General features: G+C 42.5%; 1 protein-coding gene and 2 long non-coding RNA genes across 4 annotated transcripts in view; 1 reads left to right on the top strand and 2 right to left on the bottom strand.

Annotated features, from left to right (window-relative positions):
- LOC128020894 (netrin receptor UNC5C) overlaps nucleotides 1-23,458 on the top strand; it is a 156,273-nt gene that overhangs the window by 111,717 nt on the left and 21,098 nt on the right. For both annotated transcript variants that reach the window (XM_052607694.1, XM_052607693.1), the window contains one exon: nucleotides 982-1,173. In XM_052607694.1, coding sequence (XP_052463654.1) covers nucleotides 982-1,173 — 192 coding nt within the window. The remainder of the gene's footprint in view (nucleotides 1-981; nucleotides 1,174-23,458) is intronic.
- Nucleotides 3,153-22,253, bottom strand: LOC128020896 (uncharacterized). The gene is made up of 3 exons (XR_008185424.1): nucleotides 22,178-22,253; nucleotides 8,137-9,279; nucleotides 3,153-3,805 (listed from the first exon to the last, which is right to left on the bottom strand). It is a non-coding gene; the product is annotated as an uncharacterized LOC128020896 (long non-coding RNA).
- LOC128020895 (uncharacterized) lies at nucleotides 12,122-20,686 on the bottom strand. The gene is made up of 3 exons (XR_008185423.1): nucleotides 20,056-20,686; nucleotides 19,599-19,677; nucleotides 12,122-13,941 (listed from the first exon to the last, which is right to left on the bottom strand). It is a non-coding gene; the product is annotated as an uncharacterized LOC128020895 (long non-coding RNA).

Raw genomic sequence — 23,458 nt, 5'->3', positions numbered from 1 at the left:
TGGTGGATGTGAGAATCTGCTGTTTTGTCTCTCAGAAATGAGAGTAGGAGCATGAAGTGATGTTTTCTTTATATTCTGATAGACTCAGATCTGTTTGAGTGCTGTTTATTCCTCTCTGTTTTATACTGCATCTAATATCTGTCTCATTACACTACTTTCTCATCGTGTGTATTAACTGGACTTACAGTGTATGTAACAGCATTTCACTAACTCTTGTAATGTTTCTATGCGGTGTGACAACCTTGTATCACAATACGAGTCATGTTTGTACATTTTTATAATATTACAGTAGAGAAAAAAAATATATATATATATATGTATATATATATATATATATATATATATATATATATATATAAATTCATTATTTTTAATTATAAATTAAATTTAGTTAAATTTCCAGCAATAATAAACATGATTTATATGTTGAATTATTAATAATAATATGAATACATTTTAAAAAAAAAATTTTGACGTTACAGCTGATATATAGAAATGTAAATGTAGTTTGTACAAATAATAATTGATAAATAAACATAATTATATTATCAATAAAAAATATTTAGTTGAATTTCTAGTAAAAAATTAATAAATAAATGCATAATATTGTTAATAATAGTTGTATTTTGTTGAATTTCCAGCAATAATAAACATGATTAATGTTGAATTAATAATAATAATAATAATAATAAATTTGTATATTAATGAATTGTTTTTGTTTGAATTTACAACAAATATGTAGAAATGTAAATGCAGTTTATAACAATACTAATAAATTACTAAATATAATTATTATATTATTAATAAAAATATATATTTTGTTGAATTTCTAGTCAAAAATAAAAATAAATACAAAAATAGTGTTAATAATCGTTTTATTTAGTTAGTTGCTTTTGATTTGGATCTTGTTGAGCAGAAGATATGATGATTGAATCAGACTGACATCGGTGTGTGTGTGTGTGTGTGTGTGTGTGTGTCCAGCGGCCCCCAGCACTGATGATGTGGCTCTGTACGTGGGCATCGTCATCGCCGTCATCATGTGTTTGGTCATCTCCGTCATCGTGGCGCTGCTCGTCTACAGGAAGAACCACCGAGACTTCGACTCGGACATCATGGACTCGTCGGCGCTCAACGGAGGCTTCCAGCCGGTCAACATCAAGACGGCGCGCACAGGTACCAGTTACTCCAGGAGATCCTCATCTTCAGTGATCTTCAGATGAGGAAGAGCTTAGATCAGCCCAATCAACATCTTCACCAAACAACAGTTCAGGATTCATCCATATTTTATTTACGTTTTCCTGTCGGAGGAAAACGTGTTCTGTAGCTGCTGATTTTCGCTCATGAATCCTAGAATAATGTTTTATGTTATTGGAATCGAAACGTGGAATCCATCCATAACCCTAACCCTAGTCATAGTGAATGAGATTTTGTTTTTGATCGTTTTGCTAATTAATTTCATTGGTTAGAAATCGCCTTTTAGGATTGTAAAGAAGAGGCATAAGTGATAATAATCTAACTAGTCATCCAACTAGTCAATTAATTATTATTATTATTAGTCAAATTTTTGTTTATTGTTTAATATATTTTATTTTACCATTAATAATAATACTAATAATAATTATAATAATAATCTAACTAGTCATCCAACTAGTCAATTAATCATTATTATTATTATTAGTCAAATTATAGTTTTTCATATATTTAATATAATCAATTTTACCATTAATAATAATAATAATAATAATTATAATAATAATCTAAGTAGTCATCCAACTAGTCAATTAATCATTATTATTATTAGTCAAATTATAGTTTTTTATATATTTAATATAATTCATTTTGCCATTAATAATAATAATAATAATAATAATCCAAGTAATCATTCAATTACTCAATGAATTATTATTATTAATATTATTACAAATTAATTTATTTTATACTTAATATAATTTATTTAAACATTAATAAAAACAATAATAATAATAATAATAACTAGTCAATTAATTAATTATTATTATTATTATTAATATTAGTCAAATTTAGTAGTATTTTTGTGTTTTGGAACAGTATTGTTTACAGAAAACAAATTATAATTATACAAATTTAAATACACATTTGTAATACTTTTCTTAATCAAGGTTGCATTAAATCGATCAGATGTGACAGTGAATCCATTTATAATGTCATAAAAGATTTATTTCCGCGCATCACAGAAATAAATTACAGTTTAACAGATATTCACAGAGAAAACAGCTGTTATAAATTATAATAATATTTCACTATTTTTACTGTATTCTTCATCAGATAAACACAGCCTCGGTGAGCAGAAGAGACTACTTTCAAAAACATATTTCAGAGAAACATCATTAATTCAGCGACAGAAAGAGGCTTCAGGAGGGGGGTTCCCTGATGACACTAATGCACCCCAATTATTTGAACTGATGGCACGTCTCTGTGTGTGTGTGTGTGTGTGTGTGTGTGTGTGTGTGTGTGTGTGTTGTTGGTGAGTGTGTGTAATAATGCATGCAGTGTTTCTGCACACGTGTCATTAGAAAGCCTGACACCTTGATGTGAAGCCAATATGCAAGCGTTATCCTGACGCTGTAATTAGCTGCGTGCGTCTGGCACATCGAGTGTTAATTAGGGAAGGTGTTACGGCAGCGGTGTGTAACCGAAATGATGCTGGAGAGACTTCAGCTGCAAAACACGTCAGCGTTGACACACAAACTATATAATATAACTAATATAACTATATAACGACCAGGAGACACAGACTACTGCAAGTTACACAGAGTTACTTCTTATGTCCATCGAAACCCTTTGAGCTCAAATATTTCTTTAGGATAAAAAATTCAATAATGTAAGAACACATCTGCATTTTACGGTTCTCTGATGTTGGTTTAATGATCATGAAGTGCATGTAAATATATATATATATATATATATATATATATATATATATATATATATATATTAGTAATTATTTTATTAGTGGTGCTTGCCGGAGGCAAGGCACTACTATTATTATCTCACATACTTATTAGTGGTGCTTGCCGGAGGCAAAGCACTACTACTATTATCTCACATACTTATTATTCTTCTTCTTCTTCTTCTAGATCCGTACAAATTTCGGCGCGTAACTAGTCCCGCAGTTTTTGTCACAGACCAACGAAACAGGCGTCAAATCGTGCGGCCTAGTCGGGAATGGTGTGCTATGACTTTTATAAGCGATCGGGCGTACGATGTTCGTACACCGGGCGAAAAAACGGGCGAAAAATCGCATAGACAATGCATTGCAGCCAACTTTGACGTATCGTAGCTCCGAGACAGAATTTCGCAGAAACATGTGAATCACCACATTTGGAGAGGCTGTCAGGCTGTGCGAGAACATACCCCGCAGTGGGGTATAAGTTGTACCCCTGGGGCGCAAGAGCCCCCCAAAATTGCCCCTAATACAAAGTATAGGGAGGGCTTATCCTACTGTGGGACATTACATAGGGATTTTGTATTGAACATAACTCTGGATCACAATGTCATAGAGACAAGGGGGTGGGCTCATTTGAATCAGGCAACCAATCAGTCTCTCAGGATCACTGTGAATCTATCAAGCCACGCCCTAGCAACCATATAGAGCACCATAGCAACAAGCCCCATAGACTTCCTTTGAAAAAGATCAAATGAATAACTTTGGATAGAAGTGTCATAGAAACATGAGGGTGGGCTCGTTTGACTCGGGCAGCAAACGGCCAATCATGTATCTCCTTCAAGACAACCTAGCCACGCCCTAGCAACCATTAAGAGCTACCTAGCAACCCAAAGTATAGAGAGATATCTTAACATCTGAAAAACATAGAAGCATGGGGGTTGGTTTATATTGGCGAGCAGCCTTTGGAGTATCACCATTGGCAGCTGCCAAGCCACTCCATAGCAACCAAACGGAGTACCCTAGCAACCGTTTTGCAGGACCTATATCTCTGCATCAGAACATCGTACAGACATGGCGGTTGGATTTTTTGACTCATGCTAGCACACTGGACTTCCAACATGCTAGTCATGCTAGCAGTGATTAGCTACATGCTAATAGTGATTAGCTAAGTGCTCAAATGGGCTAAGAACTCTATAATAACTACATAGTGACCATCTGTGACAACTACCAACCACCTAGTAACATCATAGCAACCACCCAGGAGACTATAGCAACTGCCTAGCAACCAGCCAAAACACCCTAGCAACCGCCTAGCAACACCTTAGCAACCACCCCAAGTACCGTAGCAACTGCCTAGCAACCACCAAGGTTACCATAGCAACCGCCCTAGCAACCACCCCGGGTACCCTAGCAACGGCCCTAGCAACCATCATGGGGACCCTAGCAACCGCCCTAGCAACCACCCCAGGGACCCTAGCAACCACATAGCAACACCCTAGCAACCGCCCCGATTACCCTAGCAACCACTCTGGGTACCCTAGCAACGACCCTAGCAACCATCATGGGGACCCTAGCAACCGCCCTAGCAACCACCCCGGGTACCCTAGCAACCACATAGCAGCACACTAGCAACCGCCTCGATTATCCTAGCAACCATTCTGGGTACCCTAGTAACGGCCCTAGCAACCGTCCTTGGTACCCTAGCAACCGACCTAGCAACCACCCCATGTATCCTAGCAACCTCATTGCAACACCCTAGCAACAGAGGGGCGAGTTTTGCCACTGCAAGCACCACTCACATTTTCTTCAGGAAATGTACCTTCTAGTGTTACTATTACTATCCACCTTGACAAAATTTCGGCACGCTACTCCTCCCGCATTTTTTGTCGCAGACCCATGAATGAGATGTCAAAACGTGCGGCTTATTGAGGAGAGGTGTGCTATGACTTTTCTAAGCAATCGGACTTACGATAATCGTACAGCGGGCGAAGAAAATGTGTGAAAATATCCCATAGACTTAACATTGGAAAAACTATCTGACATCATATCTTTGGATCAGAAAGTCATAGAGGCTTGGCAGAGGGCTCTTTTGAATCGGCCTATCAAGCAGTCCATAAGTAGTGACATAACAACTTCATAGCCACGCCATAACAACCAATTTTAGCACCCTAGCAACTGTTTAACAACATTTAAAAGCTATATATCATCAAAATAACCATATAGAAACACTGTCTTGGGCTTTTTGGAATCAGGCTGGTAAATCATCTTTAAATATCACTATATGAACTATATAGGCACACCATAGCAACCATATAGAGCGCCCTAGCAACCATATAGCAATATAAAGAACTTATATCACGGCTCCACAATATCAAACAGGCATCATGGGTGGCTACAGGGCGCAGAGATTTGCCACTGCAAGCACCACTCACATTTTCTTCAGGAAATGTACCTTCTAGTTATTATTCTTATTCTTATAGATTCCGTACAAATTTCGGCGCGTAACTAGTCCCGCAGCTTTTGTCACAGACCCGCAAAAGTGACGTCAAATCGTGCGGCCTATTCGGGAATGGTGTGCTATGACTTTTATAAGCGATCGGGTGTACGATGTTCGTCCGGCGGGCGAAAAATCGGGCGATAAAACCCATAGACTTAACATTGGGGTCAACTTTGACAGAACGTAGCTCTGAGAGAGAATTTCGCAGAAACACGTGAATCACCACATTTGGAGAGGCTATCAGGCTGTGCGAGAACATACCCAGCAGGGGGGTATAAGTTGTACCCCTGGGGCGCAAGAGACCCCCAAATTTGCCCCTAATACAAAGTATAGGGAGGACTTTTCCTGCTATGGGACATCACAAAGGGATTTTGTATTGAACATAACTCTGGATCACAGTGTCATAGAGACAAAGGGGTGTGCTCATTTGAATCAAGCAACCAATCAGACTCTCAGGATCACTGTGAATCTATCAAGCCACGCCCTAGCAACCATATAGAGCGCCATAGCAACAAGCCCCATAGACTTCCATTGAAAAAGATCAAATGAATAACTTTGGATAGAAGTGTCATAGAAACATCAGGGTGGGCTCATTTGACTCGAGCAGCAAACGGCCAATCATGTATCTCCTTCAAGACAACCTAGCCACGCCCTAGCAACCATTAAGAGCTACCTAGCAACCCAAAGTATAGAGAGATATCTTAACATCTGAAAGACATAGAAGCATGGGGGTTGGTTTATATTAGCAAGCAACCATTGGAGTATCGTCATTGGCAGCTGCCAGGCCACTCCATAGCAACCAAATGGAGTACCTTAGCAACCGTTTTGCAAGATCTATATCTCTGCATCAGAACATCGTAGAGGCATGGGGGTTGGTTTATATTGGCGAGCAGCCTTTGGAGTATCACCATTGGCAGCTGCCAAGCCACTCCATAGCAACCAAATGGAGTACCCTAGCAACCGTTTTGCACGACCTATATCTCTGCATCAGAACATCGTACAGACATGGCGGTTGGATGTTTTGACTCATGCTAGCACACTGGACTTCCAACATGCTAGTCATGCTAGCAGTGATTAGCTACATGCTAATAGTGATTAGCTAAGTGCTCAAATGGGCTAAGAACTCTATAATAACTACATAGTGACTATCTGTGACAACTACCCACCACCTAGTAACATCATAGCAACCACCCAGGATACCATAGCAACTGCCTAGCAACCAGCCAAAACACCCTAGCAACCGCCTAGCAACACCTTAGCAACCACCCCAAGTACCGTAGCAACTGCCTAGCAACCACCCAGGTTACCATAGCAACCGCCGTAGCAACCACCCCGGTTACCCTAGCAACCACATAGCAACACCCTAGCAACTGCCCCAATTACCCTAGCAACCACCCTGGGTACCTTAGCAACGGCCCTAGCAACCGTCATGGGGACCCTAGCAACCGCCCTAGCAACCACCCCGGGTACCCTAGCAACCACATAGCAACACCCTAGCAACCACCCCGATTACCCTAGCAACCACCCTGAGTACCCTAGCAACGGTCCTAGCAACCATCATGGGGACCCTAGCAACCGCCCTAGCAACCACCCCGGGTACCCTAGCAACCACATAGCAACACCCTAGCAACCACCCCGATTACCCTAGCAACCACCCTGGGTACCCTAGCAACGGCCCTAGCAACCATCCTGGGGACCCTAGCAACCACCCAGATTACCCTAGCAACCACCGAGGGTACCTTAGCAACCATCATGGGGACCCTAGCAACCGCCCTAGCAACCACCCAGGGTACCTTAGCAACCACCGTAGCAACCTCATTGCAACAGCCTAGCAACAGAGGGGCGAGTTTTGCCACTGCAAGCACCACTCACATTTTCTTCAGGAAATGTACCTTCTAGTTAGTGGTGCTTGCCGGAGGCAAAGCACTACTACTATTATCTCACATACTTATTAGTGGTGCTTGCCGGAGGCAAGGCACTACTATTATTATCTCACATACTTATTATTATTATTATTATACTAGATCCGTACAAATTTCGGCGCGTAACTAGTCCCGCAGTTTTTGTCACAGACCATCGAAACAGGCGTCAAATCGTGCGGCCTGATCGGGAATGGTGTGCTATGACTTTTATAAGCGATCGGGCGTACGATGTTCGTACACCGGGCGACAAAACGGGCGAAAAATCGCATAGACAATGCATTGCGGCCAATTTTGACGGATCGTAGCTCAGAGAGGGAATTTCGCAGAAACACGTGAATCTCCACATTTGGAGAGGCTATCAAGCTGTGCGAGAACATACCCCACAGTGGGGTATAAGTTGTACCCCTGGGGCGCGAGAGCCCCCCAAAAATGGCCCTAATACAAAGTATAGGGAGGACTTTTCCTGCTATGGGACATTACATAGGGATTTTGTATTGAACATAACTCTGGATCACAATGTCATAGAGACAAGGGGGTGGGCTCATTTTAATCAGGCAACCAATCAGTCTCTCAGGATCACTGTGAATCTATCAAGCCACGCCCTAGCAACCATATAGAGCGCCATAGCAACAAGCCCCATAGACTTCCATTGAAAAAGATCAAATGAATAACTTTGGATAGAAGTGTCATAGAAACATGAGGGTGGGCTCGTTTGACTCGGACAGCAAACGGCCAATCATGTATCTCCTTCATGACAACCTAGCCACGCCCTAGCAACCATTAAGAGCTACCTAGCAACCCAAAGTATAGAGAGATATCTTAACATCTGAAAGACATAGAAGCATGGGGGTTAGTTTATATTAGCAAGCGACCATTGGAGTATCATCATTGACAGCTGCCAGGCCACTCCCTAGCAACCAAACACAGTAACCTAGCAACCGTTTTGCAAGATTTATATCTCTGCATCAGAACATTGTAGAGGCATGGGGGTTGGTTTGTATTGGCGAGCAGCCTTTGTAGTATCACCATTGGCAGTTGCCAAGGCACTCCATAGCAACCAAACGGAGTACCCTAGCAACCGTTTTGCACGACCTATATCTCTGCATCAGAACATCGTACAGGCATGGGGGTTGGATTTTTTGACTCATGCTAGCACACTTGACTTCCAACATGCTAGTCATGCTAGCAGTGATTAGCTACATGCTAATAGTGATTAGCTAGGTGCTCAAATGGGCTAAGAACTCTATAATAACTACATAGTGACCATCTGTGACAACTACCAACCAGCTAGTAACATCATAGCAACCACCCAGGAGACCATAGCAACTGCCTAGCAACCACCCCGGGTACCCTAGCAACCACATAGCAACACCCTAGCAACCGCCCCGATTACCCTAGCAACCACCCTGGGTACCTTAGCAACGGCCCTAGCAACCATCATGGGGACCCTAGCAACCGCCCTAGCAACCACCCCGGGTACCCTAGCAACCACATAGCAACACCCTAGCAACCATCCCGATTACCCTAGCAACCACCCTGAGTACCCTAGCAACGGCCCTAGCAACCATCATGGGGACCCTAGCAACCGCCCTAGCAACCACCCAGGGTACCCTAGCAACCACATAGCAACACCCTAGCAACCACCCCGATTACCCTAGCAACCACCCTGGGTACCCTAGCAACGACCCTAGCAACCATCATGGGGACCCTAGCAACCGCCCTAGCAACCACCCCGGGTACCCTAGCAACCACATAGCAACACCCTAGCAACCACCCCGATTACCCTAGCAACCACCCTGGGTACCCTAGCAACGACCCTAGCAACCATCATGGGGACCCTAGCAACCGCCCTAGCAACCACCCCGGGTACCCTAGCAACCACATAGCAACACCCTAGCAACCGCCCCAATTACCCTAGCAACCACCCTGGGTACCTTAGCAACGGCCATAGCAACCATCATGGGGACCCTAGCAACCGCCCTAGCAACCACATAGCAAGACCCTAGCAAACCATTCAGATTACCCTAGCAACCACCCTGGGTACCTTAGCAACCATCGTAGCAACCTCATTGCAACAACCTAGCAACAGGGCGCCGAGTTTTGCCACTGCAAGCACCACTCACATTTTCTTCAGGAAATGTACCTTCTAGTGTTACTATTACTATTCGCCTTGACAAAACTTTGGCACGCTACTCCTCCCGCATTTTTTGTCACAGACCCATGAATGAGGTGTCAAATCGTGCGGGATATTGAGGAGAGGTGTGCTATGACTTTTCTAAGCAATCGGACTTACGATAATCGTACAGCGGGCGAAGAAAATGTGCGAAAATATCCCATTGACTTAACATTGGAAAAACTATCTGACATCATATCTTTCGATCAGAAAGTCATAGAGGCTTGGGAGAGGGCTCTTTTGACTCGGCCTATCAAGCAGTCCATAAGTAGTGACATAACAACTTCATATCCATGCCCTAGCAACCAATTTTAGCCCCCTAGCAACTGTTTAACTACATTTAAAAGCTGTATCTCAGCAAAAATAACTATATAGAAACACTGGCTTGGGCTTTTTGCATTCAGGCTGGTAAATAATCTTTAAATATCACCCCATAAACTATATCGTCACACCATAGCGACCATATAGAGCACCCTAGCAACCATGTAGCATTATAAATCCTTCTATCTCTGCTTCAAAACATCACACAGGCATCATGGGTGGCTACAGGGCGCAGAGTTTTGCCACTGCAAGCACCACTCACATTTTCTTCAGGAAATGTACCTTCTAGTTATTATTATTCTTCTAGATCCGTACAAATTTCGGCGCGTAACTAGTCCCGCAGTTTTCGTCACAGACCAACGAAACAGGCGTCAAATCGTGCGCCCTAATCGGGAATGGTGTGCTATGACTTTTATAAGCGATCGGGCGTACGATGTTCGTACACCGGGCGACAAAACGGGCGAAAAATCGCATAGACAATGCATTGCGGCCAACTTTGACGGATCGTAGCTCCGAGAGAGAATTTCGCAGAAACACGTGAATCTCCACATTTGGAGAGGCTATCAAGCTGTGCGAGAACATACCCCGCAGTGGGGTATAAGTTGTACCCCTGGGGCGCGAGAGCCCCCCAAAAATGGCCCTAATACAAAGTATAGGGAGGACTTTTCCTGCTATGGGACATTACATAGGGATTTTGTATTGAACATAACTCAGGATGACAGTGTCATAGAGACAAGGGGGTGGGCTCATTTTAATCAGGCAACCAATCAGTCTCTCAGGATCACTGTGAATCTATCAAGCCACGCCCTAGCAACCATATAGACCGCCATAGCAACAAGCCCCATAGACTTCCATTGAAAAAGATCAAATAAATAACTTTGGATAGAAGTGTCATAGAAACATGAGGGTGGGCTCGTTTGACTCGGGCAGCAAACGGCCAATCATGTATCTCCTTCAAGACAACCTAGCCACGCCCTAGCAACCATTAAGAGCTACCTAGCAACCAAAATCCAAAGACAGATATCTTAACATCTGAAAGACATAGAAGCATGGGGGTTGGTTTATATTAGCAAGCAACCATTGGAGTATCATCATTGGCAGCTGCCAGGCCACTCCCTAGCAACCAAACACAGTACCCTAGCAACCGTTTTGCAAGATCTATATCTCCGCATCAGAACATCGTAGAGGCATGGGGGTTGGTTTATATTGGCGAGCAGCCTTTGGAGTATCACCATTGGCAGCTGCCAAGCCACTCCATAGCAACCAAATGGAGTACCCTAGCAACCGTTTTGCACGACCTATATCTCTGCATCAGAACATCGTACAGACATGGCGGTTGGATTTTTTGACTCATGCTAGCACACTGGACTTCCAACATGCTAGTCATGCTAGCAGTGATTAGCTACATGCTAATAGTGATTAGCTAAGTGCTCAAATGGGCTAAGAACTCTATAATAACTACATAGTGACCATCTGTGACAACTACCAACCACCTAGTAACATCATAGCAACCACCCAGGAGACCATAGCAACTGCCTAGCAACCAGCCAAAACACCCTAGCAACCGCCTAGCAACACCTTAGCAACCACCCCAAGTACCGTAGCAACTGCCTAGCAACCACCCAGGTTACCATAGCAACCGCCCTAGCAACCGCCCCGGGTACCCTAGCAACCACCCAGGTTACCATAGCAACCGCCCTAGCAACCACCCTGGGTACCCAAGCAACCACCCTGGGTACCTTAGCAACGGCCCTAGCAACCATCATGGGGACCCTAGCAACCGCCCTAGCAACCACCCCGGGTACCCTAGCAACCACATAGCAACACCCTAGCAACCACCCCGATTACCCTAGCAACCGCCCTGAGTACCCTAGCAACGGCCCTAGCAACCATCATGGGGACCCTAGCAACCGCCCTAGCAACCACCCCGGGTACCCTAGCAACCACATAGCAACACCCTAGCAACCACCCTGATTACCCTAGCAACCACCCTGGGTACCCTAGCAACGGCCCTAGCAACCATCACAGGGACCCTAGCAACCACCCTAGCAACCTCCCCGGGTACCCTAGCAACCACACCTTAGCAACAGAGGGGCGAGTTTTGCCACTGCAAGCACCACTCACATTTTCTTCAGGAAATGTACCTTCTAGTTAGTGGTGCTTGCCGGAGGCAAGGCATCACTATTATTATCTCACATACTTATTATTAGTGGTGCTTGCCGGAGGCAAGGCATCACTATTACTATCTCACATACTGATGCAAAAAAAATGAGACTATAATCTTGGTCAGACGGTGGGGTGGTATTTTAGTATGCAAATTTATTCAAAGAATATAGGAAATGAGAATACAACTCATAACTTGCAAACAGATTAGTAAGTATTAAAATCAGCTTCAAATATAGAAAATACAAATCCCAAAATTAATATAGTTTTAAAAGCAATCCATGTATGATGGATGCTGCCCAATTAAAAGTAATACAAAATGCATTATAATATTCAAAAGTAATCAAGATGTTAAAAATAATAATACAAAGTATACAACAATACCCTGTATATCAAGAGTCAAAAGTTATAATAATATTCATATAAGAACAAATAATATAATAATAATCATATTTGAGATGAATAAAACCTGAGAGAAGTTCAAAGTATTCAAGTGAGCCCGGAATCAAAGATAAAGAAGGTGAGAAAAGACTAAGTCCAGCTAGAAGGGTCTAGGCTGAACTCAGTCTGAGCTGAGGAAGGAGGGGTTTGCACCTCCTTATGTAGTCTCTTCAAGCAAAGAGTCTCGTGATCCAGAAATGAAGTCATGTCTCAAATAGATAGAAAGACATTGGTCATATGCCTCTGGTCCATATAAAGATACCAGATGAGCCTTGCAGTCCAGTTTAACTTCCACATTTTAGAAGATCAACAGATAGTTGTTGCCTTTGGGTGTTGCTCAGCTAAATGCAGGGTTGCAAAGACCTCAGGAGATATTGTATTGTATAGACCTCAGGCTGTATTGTCTCCCTTATCAAAAACCCACAAGGATCAAAAATAACTCAAAATACAGACGTGTGAAGCCAAAACTCAGACAAACAGCGTCATAAGCGCAAAACATAAACGTTCTGTGAGACTAGATGGAAATCTACATCTTTTTGTTTTTCTATTTCTATATTAATACAGAAGTCTTCTAAAGTCTAAAGTTCAGCTGAGGCCTTCAGCACAGGCTGTCCTGTACTTTTGAGCACGTAGCAAATGCACACACGACAGAAGTCAGAATTTGGGTTACATCAGTCCCCCACTCGAGTCTTGACAAAAAGACTCGCACCCAAAATCCTTTCCCTTGAAAATAAGATACATAATAGTCAAAGGTAACAAATACATATGCAGAAAAATGAGTAAGTAAAACATTTCAGATAAGCACTTAATCGTGTAAGCATAAAGGAAATATAAAAGTGAATGAATCTTTTCAGGTAGACTGTAGATACCTCTTTAACCCCAGCCGCGTTAAGTTGACAGGAATTCTTCACCAAGCTGATCAGACGAGGAGCACTAAAAGCATCCGACCCCTGACCTCACCTGGACTTTTGCTGGGTCGAGGACTTACTACAGCATACCCTTCTTTCCATCTCTAAACTTATCATCATACTTTCTCTTCTTAATGGGTAGCTTCTTAAGATATTTGTCCTTATCAGATTGGGGTATCATGTCGCAAATTTCCAAACTTTCGTTGATCTTTTTCAACATCTCGTATCTTTCCTTACCCTTCACCTCTAATTCATACATTTCTTCATCATTGCTGACAGCAATAGGAGTAAAAGAATCTTTTTGATCAATAATCTTGTGAGGCATCTTGATGTAGGGATTTGTAAATCTATATATCAGCTGGTAGATGAAAGCACAAGTCTCTCAGATGATGTAGAGTTAGCGTGCGATGTGATGACGATGCGTCCAGTTCTTGGGATCAAACACTGATGTCCAGCTACGAGCACAGCAACCTCTCCCGAATCGTCAATGCGCTGCACTGTTGCAGAAGTCACACCAAAGGGGTCACCCTTAGAACCAGTCGTGTGGTAAATGTACGCAGGATAGGTTCCGTATCAGCATGCACTCATACCTGTTTAGTTTTAGAGTAGTAGGAACAGAAATATGTGGAAACAAAAAGAACACAAACACAAACACACACACACACACACACATAATGCCAAAGCGAAGCGACAAACATTACATATAACATTTACACACACACACGAACAAGGACACAACAAGACAGATAAAACAACATTAATCACAATTGTTACATGTAAACATTATGGTTTTCAGTTTCATTTCATCATTTTATAAACAAATAAATACATTAGATCCAGGGGAACTCAGCATTGGAAACCTGGAGAGAAGTAAACAATTAATCATTAATCATTGTTCGTCCTTAGCAGCAATTCGTCTGATAGAGCTTACACCTGTTGGACAAATTCAAAGTGAAAACGGTATCATCAACAACCTAAGGACCAGATATGGTGAATTTTGGTTAATTTTGATTCTCTGGAAGCAAGTGAACAATCACTAAATAAATAATCGATAATTGAATCAATCAATTATTACACTCCTGACATAAGTCAGACCCTCAATCACCTCACAGAGGTTGAAAACAAACATTGATTACAACCTTAATTTTAGAAAGGGTACCCTTAGTCTATAAAAGAAAATCTATTGTGCATTGAGAGATATTGTTAGTATAAGCAAGCTGTAACAGGGGCTTCACTTGTGCAAGATGCTTCCATCGAGTCAAGCCTGGCTCGATTTCAATGAGTAGAGAGAAAAGTTGGAGTAGTCAGCAACACTGAGTAAGGACCTTCATACCTGGAAGACATTGGACCTAAATTCCCTATTTCTGAACCATTACTTTGTCCCCCACTTGTACAGGATTTTAGCCGTTAAATTAAATGCAGCAGTCTTTAAGTCTCCAGCATTTTGGACGCTGAGGGCACTGAATGGGCATCCTTAAATGTGCATAATGTGTACCCATGATCAGAGGGTACAAAAATAAAATCTACCTGTCAATGTGTAAAAGGTCCTCGCGGACGAGGACTGTGGCTAATTGATATCATACCTCTTCATAATCGTGGCTTTGTTTGTAAATGATGGATATATCTGGACAGTCTGTCCCTCACAGTTTGTAACATCTCTGGTCAAAACCATGTTTGTTGTAACATAGTATTAGTTTTATGAACCCCTTGGTGTGCAATCCTGTGGTATAGATCAATTAATATCTGCTAGGCGGAACACCCTTTTCATTTAGAGCATTAATTCCTTCTTCAGTTAAAATAGCTCCTAACCTTTTTGACATATTTCATTATCTTCATTTGTGTACAATTTAGATAGGGTTTCTGATCCTGCACAATTTGGATGAACAGGGAAAATTCGAGTTACCTCTCCAAGTGATGCACCCCTGGCCGCCTCTCTCACAGCCTTATCAGCTAGCGAGTTTCCTTTTGCCCACCAATCATTGAAAGTACTGTGACCTGTAACCTTGCGAACCGCAACACTGTTAGGTGAAATTTTCTTGCATGTTTCAAGAATTTCTTTAATAATGGTTTGATGACTTATTGGCGTACCGGCGGTGGTCAGATAGCCGCAACGTTTCCAGACAGGGCCATAACTCCGCACTACATGATAACTGTAGGCACTGTCAGTAAAAATATTCACATAAATGGAGCTATTTTCGCTTGCAGTTAATTTAAGTGTAAAATTTAAAGCAGCTTTCAAAGCATGCAGTTCAGCGATCTGAGCACTTCCTCCCCGTAGCGACCCTTCAGCCAAGACTTCGCCCATCCTCCCCTCTACTACCGCCCAACCTGTGTAGCGTGTTTCCCCCTCATAAAAGCTGCTGCCATCCACGAACATGTCCATGACATTTGCAAATGTCTAATTTCTGACGAAATGTCCTCTGTCACAAATAACCACCACAGCACAGTCATGTGCACTCCCTTCGTTGTCCATCAGGGAGGCAGGGTTCGTCCGATTATCTGTAACAACAGTAAGCTGAGGACTCATTAGAGCAGTTTCCCACTTAGCAGGTCGCTGATTTGAGATAGATTTCACCTTTGTTTCAGATAGCAAACGTAAAAAGCGATGTGGGGTATGTAAAATAGTCTGGTTGTAGCCGACGATGTGCTCGGTGAACTTCAGTGCTCACTCTGCACAGTCCAACGCCATCAAGTATGGCATCTGTCCTTTCATAGAAGAAGGAATCACAATCGAATAATATCCAACAGTTCCAAAACTTTTGTCACCTTTATGCTGTCCCAGCACGCAGTTGTAAGCATTCGGGCCTACATGTGTCCAAATGTGGAGCGGTTTTGTTCATGTAACGCAGGAGAAGAGGCTAGTGCGGATTTGAGAAGAGTGAAAGACTCAGCCATGTCTGCTGTCCACTCTAGAGGGGAAGCACCCGGAAGGCCTCCCTTAAGAGCCTCGGTTAGAGGTTCTGCCAAATCAGAAAAATCAGGGAAATAAACCCGATTAAAATTAAATAGCCCCATTAATGATCTTAAACCAGTGACTGTGGTTGGCTTCTTTAACTGTAGTAATTGTTATGACCCGATCTGGAAGAGGTCTTTCTCCCTCACGACCAACACTCTGACCTAAAAATGTAATAATGGTTGAAACAGCTGTACTTCCTGTTTGTTCAGGAGGAAGCCAGCCTCTTGAAGTGCTCTCAGCAGGAGAGTGAGTACACTCAGATGCTGCACCTTATTTGGAGATGTAAGAAAAATGTCATCACAATATTGAATTATAACAGACGGCACGCACTATTCTTTTAAAATGGTTGAATGATTGGCAACAATGGGGTTGCTTTGGTGGTCACAGCATTCAATGCGGTATAGTCTATAGTAAGCCTATAGTTATCGTCTGGCTTTCTTACAGGCCACATGTGAATCACATTGAGAGGCACATCTTACCACAATCCCTTTCTCGAGCTGGGTCACAATTTGCCTGTGCCGCTCTCTCTTTCTCTCCGAAGAGGATACTGTAATACTGGAGGAGGTGCAGGACCTGAAACATTCAGAGGTTTAATTCTGCAAGGACCAACATCAAGTTTAGAAGTTGACCACAAATCTGAAAATTTCTCAGAAAAAAATTGTATCATTGGAGAGCCAGTAGACTCTTTCTCATTTGCTGTAACAGCTCCAATGTTAAATTTAGGAGTTCAATTTTTCTGACGACTGGAATGGGAACTGGCAAAAATTGACTAACTATTTGATTTAGTTAATAAAATATCTGCTTCCAATTTCTCCAATATATCCATTCCCACTACAGTGCCAACTTGACTTTCTCCAACCCAGAATTGCACCCGAAAGGGTTTGCTTAAGTGTATAAATTATTAAGGGGATTAATTGAGACTGTGAAAAGACTGCCATCAGATAATCCTCGAAGAGTCATGTGTTTATTTGTAAAATGTAAATTAGAGTAGCTAAATAAATATGTAGCTATCCTGATCTCAAGTGCTTTGGTCAGCCTGTGGCATCAGCAGCTTAAGCTGTGCCTGCATGTCGATTTCCTTTTTTCTGCATCACCTCTATTTTGAGAGTGAGGCCGAAGGGGGGGGGGGGGGCTACTTTGGTAGCCGTCGCTGTTGCTGAAAAGAGGAACCTTTTTAAACATTTTAAAACCCTCGCTCTCCATCTCACTCAGGGCACCTATTTACGTAGTGGCCTGTTTCCTGACAATTATAACCGGTAATTACAGAGACAGAGGGCGATCCAATCGCATCATCTGCTCTTTTCGTTTGGTCAACAATATCTTAAGCTCTGGTTCCCCACGTGTGCCGTGTGTAACAGTATATGAGATTTCAAATCAACAGCTTCTTTTGTAGCAACAAACTCTTTCAAAGCTCGAGTGAAATGCTCAATATATTTAACAAAGGGCTCGTTAGTGCCCTGTCTGATCAATGTTACATTAGTAAAAATTTGGATTCCTGATCCAATCACATGCTGTACTTCAATACGCAGTTCGTTAAATTAAGTAGCAAAATCATTTGCGGTTGTAATTAGTACAGTTAGATTTCATAATTGGCAGCGTGTTTACAATGCTAGGTAAATCACGCACACCAATAGTTCGATAGACCCCCACTTGGCCACCTGCTTATAACATGGTAACCTGGAATATAATTTCACATATTTGCCCCACTCAGCCTCAGCTCTTCCAAATTGCCAGGAGAAATAACAAACTGTATTCACAATTCTCAGAAATCTGTTACATTTCTGCCAGTTATAAATGTCATCAATCTTAGGAGCTTTGCCTATATCGGCTCTCGGCTCCTTTGTTACAAGATTTTTTAATAAATCCCACATATCTTATAGCCTCTCTAGCTGCTTGCGCTAAATTATAAACCTGTACAATTCTACCATTTCTGTCTGTCAAAAGCCCTTTGACTTTCCTTATCCATAGACAACATAAAACACGTGCCTATTTCTTCTGTTCTTTGTGATCAGTAATTTCCTTCAACCTGTTAACTGTCACCCCGTCCCGAATACGGGACGCCTGCGCCGACTACACCACACCACAATCAAATCCAATCCTGACAAACTATATACCATTGGAAAAGTCCAAGACTCTCAAATATATATTTTACCAATATTCTTGTTAAAAGACTATGTAGGAAAAGTAATAAAATTAATTTATGACAAGAGTACACACTCAGAAATCTACATTACAAAAGAAGACTTCCTCGTTGCCTTTTTCTCTATCACATTTCATAAATCATCAGAAGTGATATATCACTTGAAAACATAAAATCTCAAAATTCATCCTTTAAATCCCATTTTAAAATCAGACAATTACATTACCATGTAATTGGCACATCAAAATCGTGTTACAAAATATTTTCGGTCATGAATTGTAAAATTTTAGGTTTGTATTATGCAAATTCAAGTCTATCTTCAAAAACGTGAGTGACCGTTAAGGGGTCAACACCCATTCACTCTATCTGCGTGGAACCGAAATCTCTCTAAATCCATCTTTAACCATTTTCTGTCTTATTTCTTCTACATCACATATTCATTTGGAGTTTCTTTTATTTGAACAGGTGCCATTATCTCATGTGCTGACAAATCCAACAAGGAAAAGGTTTATTCAATTCAGATACACTTAATTAAAATTAATTATTTATCTTAACTTATTTTTACTTATCTTTACTTATTTTACTTAATTCCTTTACTCATTCTACTTAATTTCCACCCATTTTTACTTAATTTCTACTTATTTTTACTTAATGCACCGTCTGACAATTTATTGATCTAAATTTAGTCGCAAGGTGGGGTTCTGTTTGTGTCGTAAACTGCCAAGTCTAATCCCAGAGACTATATCCAAAAACAAGAGACGGCATTCAGACCCGACCAGCACGCTGTAAGTAAACCCTCACAGCGCGTGTCTCAAAATACTGTTGCATTTTCGGTTTAACCCAAAAGTGCTCGCAATACACCCCCGGTAACCCCCGCAGGATGTAAAGCGCAGATATTTATCCACACTACCAGTAACCCTCAATAGTGAACAACACATTTAATGCCGCGGATCGCCGTCTCGTCCCCCAGCGCGCGCTGATTTTTCAAATACGGTTAAACCACCGTCTACGGTTAAACCACCGGCTATGACCCAGGCTCGTTCTCTTGCTGCAGTCAAGATTAGTGAACGAGGTGGGTCCACAGATATATCTCCTAGACCCGGCAGGCAACACCACAGAAGCCCATAAAGAGAAAAGGATGAGCTACTCACCTCTCTTTATTTTGTCTTGCGTTGCATCAAAACTTAATAAAATGAAAACTTCAACGATCTCCAGCGGGTGCCTCCAAAACTGATGCAAAAAAAATGAGACTATAATCTTGGTCAGACGGTGGGGTGGTATTTTAGTATGCAAATTTATTCAAAGAATATAGGAAATGAGAATACAACTCATAACTTGCAAACAGATTAGTAAGTATTAAAATCAGCTTCAAATATAGAAAATACAAATCCCAAAATTAATATAGTTTTAAAAGCAATCCATGTATGATGGATGCTGCCCAATTAAAAGTAATACAAAATGCATTATAATATTCAAAAGTAATCAAGATGTTAAAAATAATAATACAAAGTATACAACAATACCCTGTATATCAAGAGTCAAAAGTTATAATAATATTCATATAAGAACAAATAATATAATAATAATCATATTTGAGATGAATAAAACCTGAGAGAAGTTCAAAGTATTCAAGTGAGCCCGGAATCAAAGATAAAGAAGGTGAGAAAAGACTAAGTCCAGCTAGAAGGGTCTAGGCTGAACTCAGTCTGAGCTGAGGAAGGAGGGGTTTGCACCTCCTTATGTAGTCTCTTCAAGCAAAGAGTCTCGTGATCCAGAAATGAAGTCATGTCTCAAATAGATAGAAAGACATTGGTCATATGCCTCTGGTCCATATAAAGATACCAGATGAGCCTTGCAGTCCAGTTTAACTTCCACATTTTAGAAGATCAACAGATAGTTGTTGCCTTTGGGTGTTGCTCAGCTAAATGCAGGGTTGCAAAGACCTCAGGAGATATTGTATTGTATAGACCTCAGGCTGTATTGTCTCCCTTATCAAAAACCCACAAGGATCAAAAATAACTCAAAATACAGACGTGTGAAGCCAAAACTCAGACAAACAGCGTCATAAGCGCAAAACATAAACGTTCTGTGAGACTAGATGGAAATCTACATCTTTTTGTTTTTCTATTTCTATATTAATACAGAAGTCTTCTAAAGTCTAAAGTTCAGCTGAGGCCTTCAGCACAGGCTGTCCTGTACTTTTGAGCACGTAGCAAATGCACACACGACAGAAGTCAGAATTTGGGTTACATCACATACTTATTATTATTATTATATCTTATTCTTATTCTTCCGCCAAAACTTCGGCGCGTAACTAGTCCCGCAGTTTTCGTCACAGACCCGCAAAAGAGGCGTCAAATCGTGCGGCCTAGTCGGGAATGGTGTGCTATGACTTTTATAAGCGATCGGGCGTACGATGTTCGTACACCGGGCGAAAAATCGGGCGAAAAATCCCATAGACAATGCATTGCGGCCAACTTTGACGGATCGTAGCTCCGAGAGACAATTTCGCAGAAACATGTGAATCACCACATTTGGAGAGGCTATCAGGCTGTGCGCGATAATACCCCGACATGGGGTATAAGTTGTACCCCTGGGGTGCTAGAGACCCCCAAAGTTGCCCCATAGACATAGTATGGTGCGGAATCGCCCATGAAACACTGTGTTTTTCCTACAATGGGAAATTACATAGGGATATTGTATTGAATATAACTCTGCATCACAGTGTCATAGAGACAAGGGGGTGGGCTCATTTGAATCAGGCAACCAATCAGTCTCTCAGGATCATTATGAAGCTATCAAGCCACGCCCTAGCAACCATATAGAGCGCCATAGCAACAAGCCCCATAGACTTCCATTGAAAAAGATCAAATGAATAACTTTGGATAGAAGTGTCATAGAAACATGAGGGTGGGCTCGTTTGACTCGGGCAGCAAACGGCCAATCATGTATCTCCTTCAAGACAACCTAACCACGCCCTAGCAACCATTAAGAGCTACCTAGCAACCCAAAGCATAGAGAGATATCTTAACATCTGAAAGACATAGAAGCATGGGGGTTGGTTTATATTAGCAAGCTACCATTGGAGTATCATCATTGGCAGCTGCCAGGCCACTCCCTAGCAACCAAACACAGTACCCTAGCAACCGTTTTGCAAGATCTATATCTCCGCATCAGAACATCGTAGAGGCATGGGGGTTGGTTTATATTGGCGAGCAGCCTTTGGAGTATCACCATTGGCAGCTGCCAAGCCACTCCATAGCAACCAAACGGAGTACCCTAGCAACCGTTTTGCACGACCTATATCTCTGCATCAGAACATCGTACAGACATGGCGGTTGGATTTTTTGACTCATGCTAGCACACTGGACTTCCAACATGCTAGTCATGCTAGCAGTGATTAGCTACATGCTAATAGTGATTAGCTAAGTGCTCAAATGGGCTAAGAACTCTATAATAACTACATAGTGACCATCTGTGACAACTACCAACCACCAAGTAACATCATAGCAACCACCCAGGAGACCATAGCAACTGCCTAGCAACCAGCCGAAACACCCTAGCAACCGCCTAGCAACACCTTAGCAACCACCCCAAGTACCATAGGAACTGCCTAGCAACCACCCAGGTTACCATAGCAACCGCCCTAGCAACCACCCCGGTTACCCTAGCAACCACATAGCAACACCCTAGCAACCGCCCCAATTACCCTAGCAACCACCCTGGGTACCTTAGCAACGGCCCTAGCAACCATCATGGGGACCCTAGCAACCGCCCTAGCAACCACCCCGGGTACCCTAGCAACCGCATAGCAACACCCTAGCAACCGCCCCGATTACCCTAGCAACCACCCTGAGTACCCTAGCAACGGCCCTAGCAACCATCATGGGGACCCTAGCAACCGCCCTAGCAACCACCCCGGGTACCCTAGCAACCACATAGCAACACCCTAGCAACCACCCCGATTACCCTAGCAACCACCCTGAGTACCCTAGCAACGGCCCTAGCAACCATCATGGGGACCCTAGCAACCACCCTAGCAACCACCCCTGGTACCCTAGCAACCACATAGCAACACCCTCGCAACCACCCCGATTACCCTAGCAACCACCCTGGGTACCCTAGCAACGGCCCTAGCAACCATCATAGGGACCCTAGCAACCGCCCTAGCAACCACCCCGGGTACCCTAGCAACCACACCCTAGCAACAGAGGGGCGAGTTTTGCCACTGCAAGCACCACTCACATTTTCTTCAGGAAATGTACCTTCTAGTTAGTGGTGCTTGCCGGAGGCAAAGCACTACTATTATTATCTCACATACTTATTATTCTTCTTCTTCTTACTTCTTCCGTACAAAACTTCGGCGCGTAACTCGTCCCGCAGTTTTGGTCACAGACCAACGAAACAGGCGTCAAATCGTGCGGCCTATTGAGGAGAGGTGTGCTATGACTTTTATAAGCGATCGGGCGTACGATGTTCGTACAGCGGGCGAAAAATCGGCCGAAAAACGTCCCATAGGAAATGCATTACAAAAAAATTTGACGGAGCATAGCTCTGAGAGAGAATTTCGCAGAAACATGTGAATCACCACATTTGGAGAGGCTATCAAGCTGTGCGAGAGGATACCTCGCAGAGGCGTACAAGTTGTACCCCTGGGGCGCTAGAGACCCCCAAAGTTCCCCATAGACATACTATGGTGAGGGATCGCCCATGAAACAGTGTGTTTTTCCTACTATGGGAAGTTATACAGGGATTTTGTATTGAACATAACTCAGGATGACAGTGTCATAGAGACAAGGGGGTGGGCTCATTTGAATCAGGCAACCAATCAGTCTCTCAGGATCACTGTGAATCTATCAAGCCACGCCCTAGCAACCATATAGAGCGCCATAGCAACAAGCCCCATAGACTTCCATTGAAAAAGATCAAATGAATAACTTTGGATAGAAGTGTCATAGAAACGTGAGGGTGGGCTCGTTTGACTCGGGCAGCAAACGGCCAATCATGTATC

The sequence above is a fragment of the Carassius gibelio genome, chromosome A10 (assembly GCF_023724105.1).
Source record: "Carassius gibelio isolate Cgi1373 ecotype wild population from Czech Republic chromosome A10, carGib1.2-hapl.c, whole genome shotgun sequence".
NCBI lineage: Eukaryota > Metazoa > Chordata > Actinopteri > Cypriniformes > Cyprinidae > Carassius > Carassius gibelio.
The sequence above is the reverse complement of the archived record's forward strand: the minus strand, read 5'-3'. Positions and strand labels throughout refer to the sequence as shown.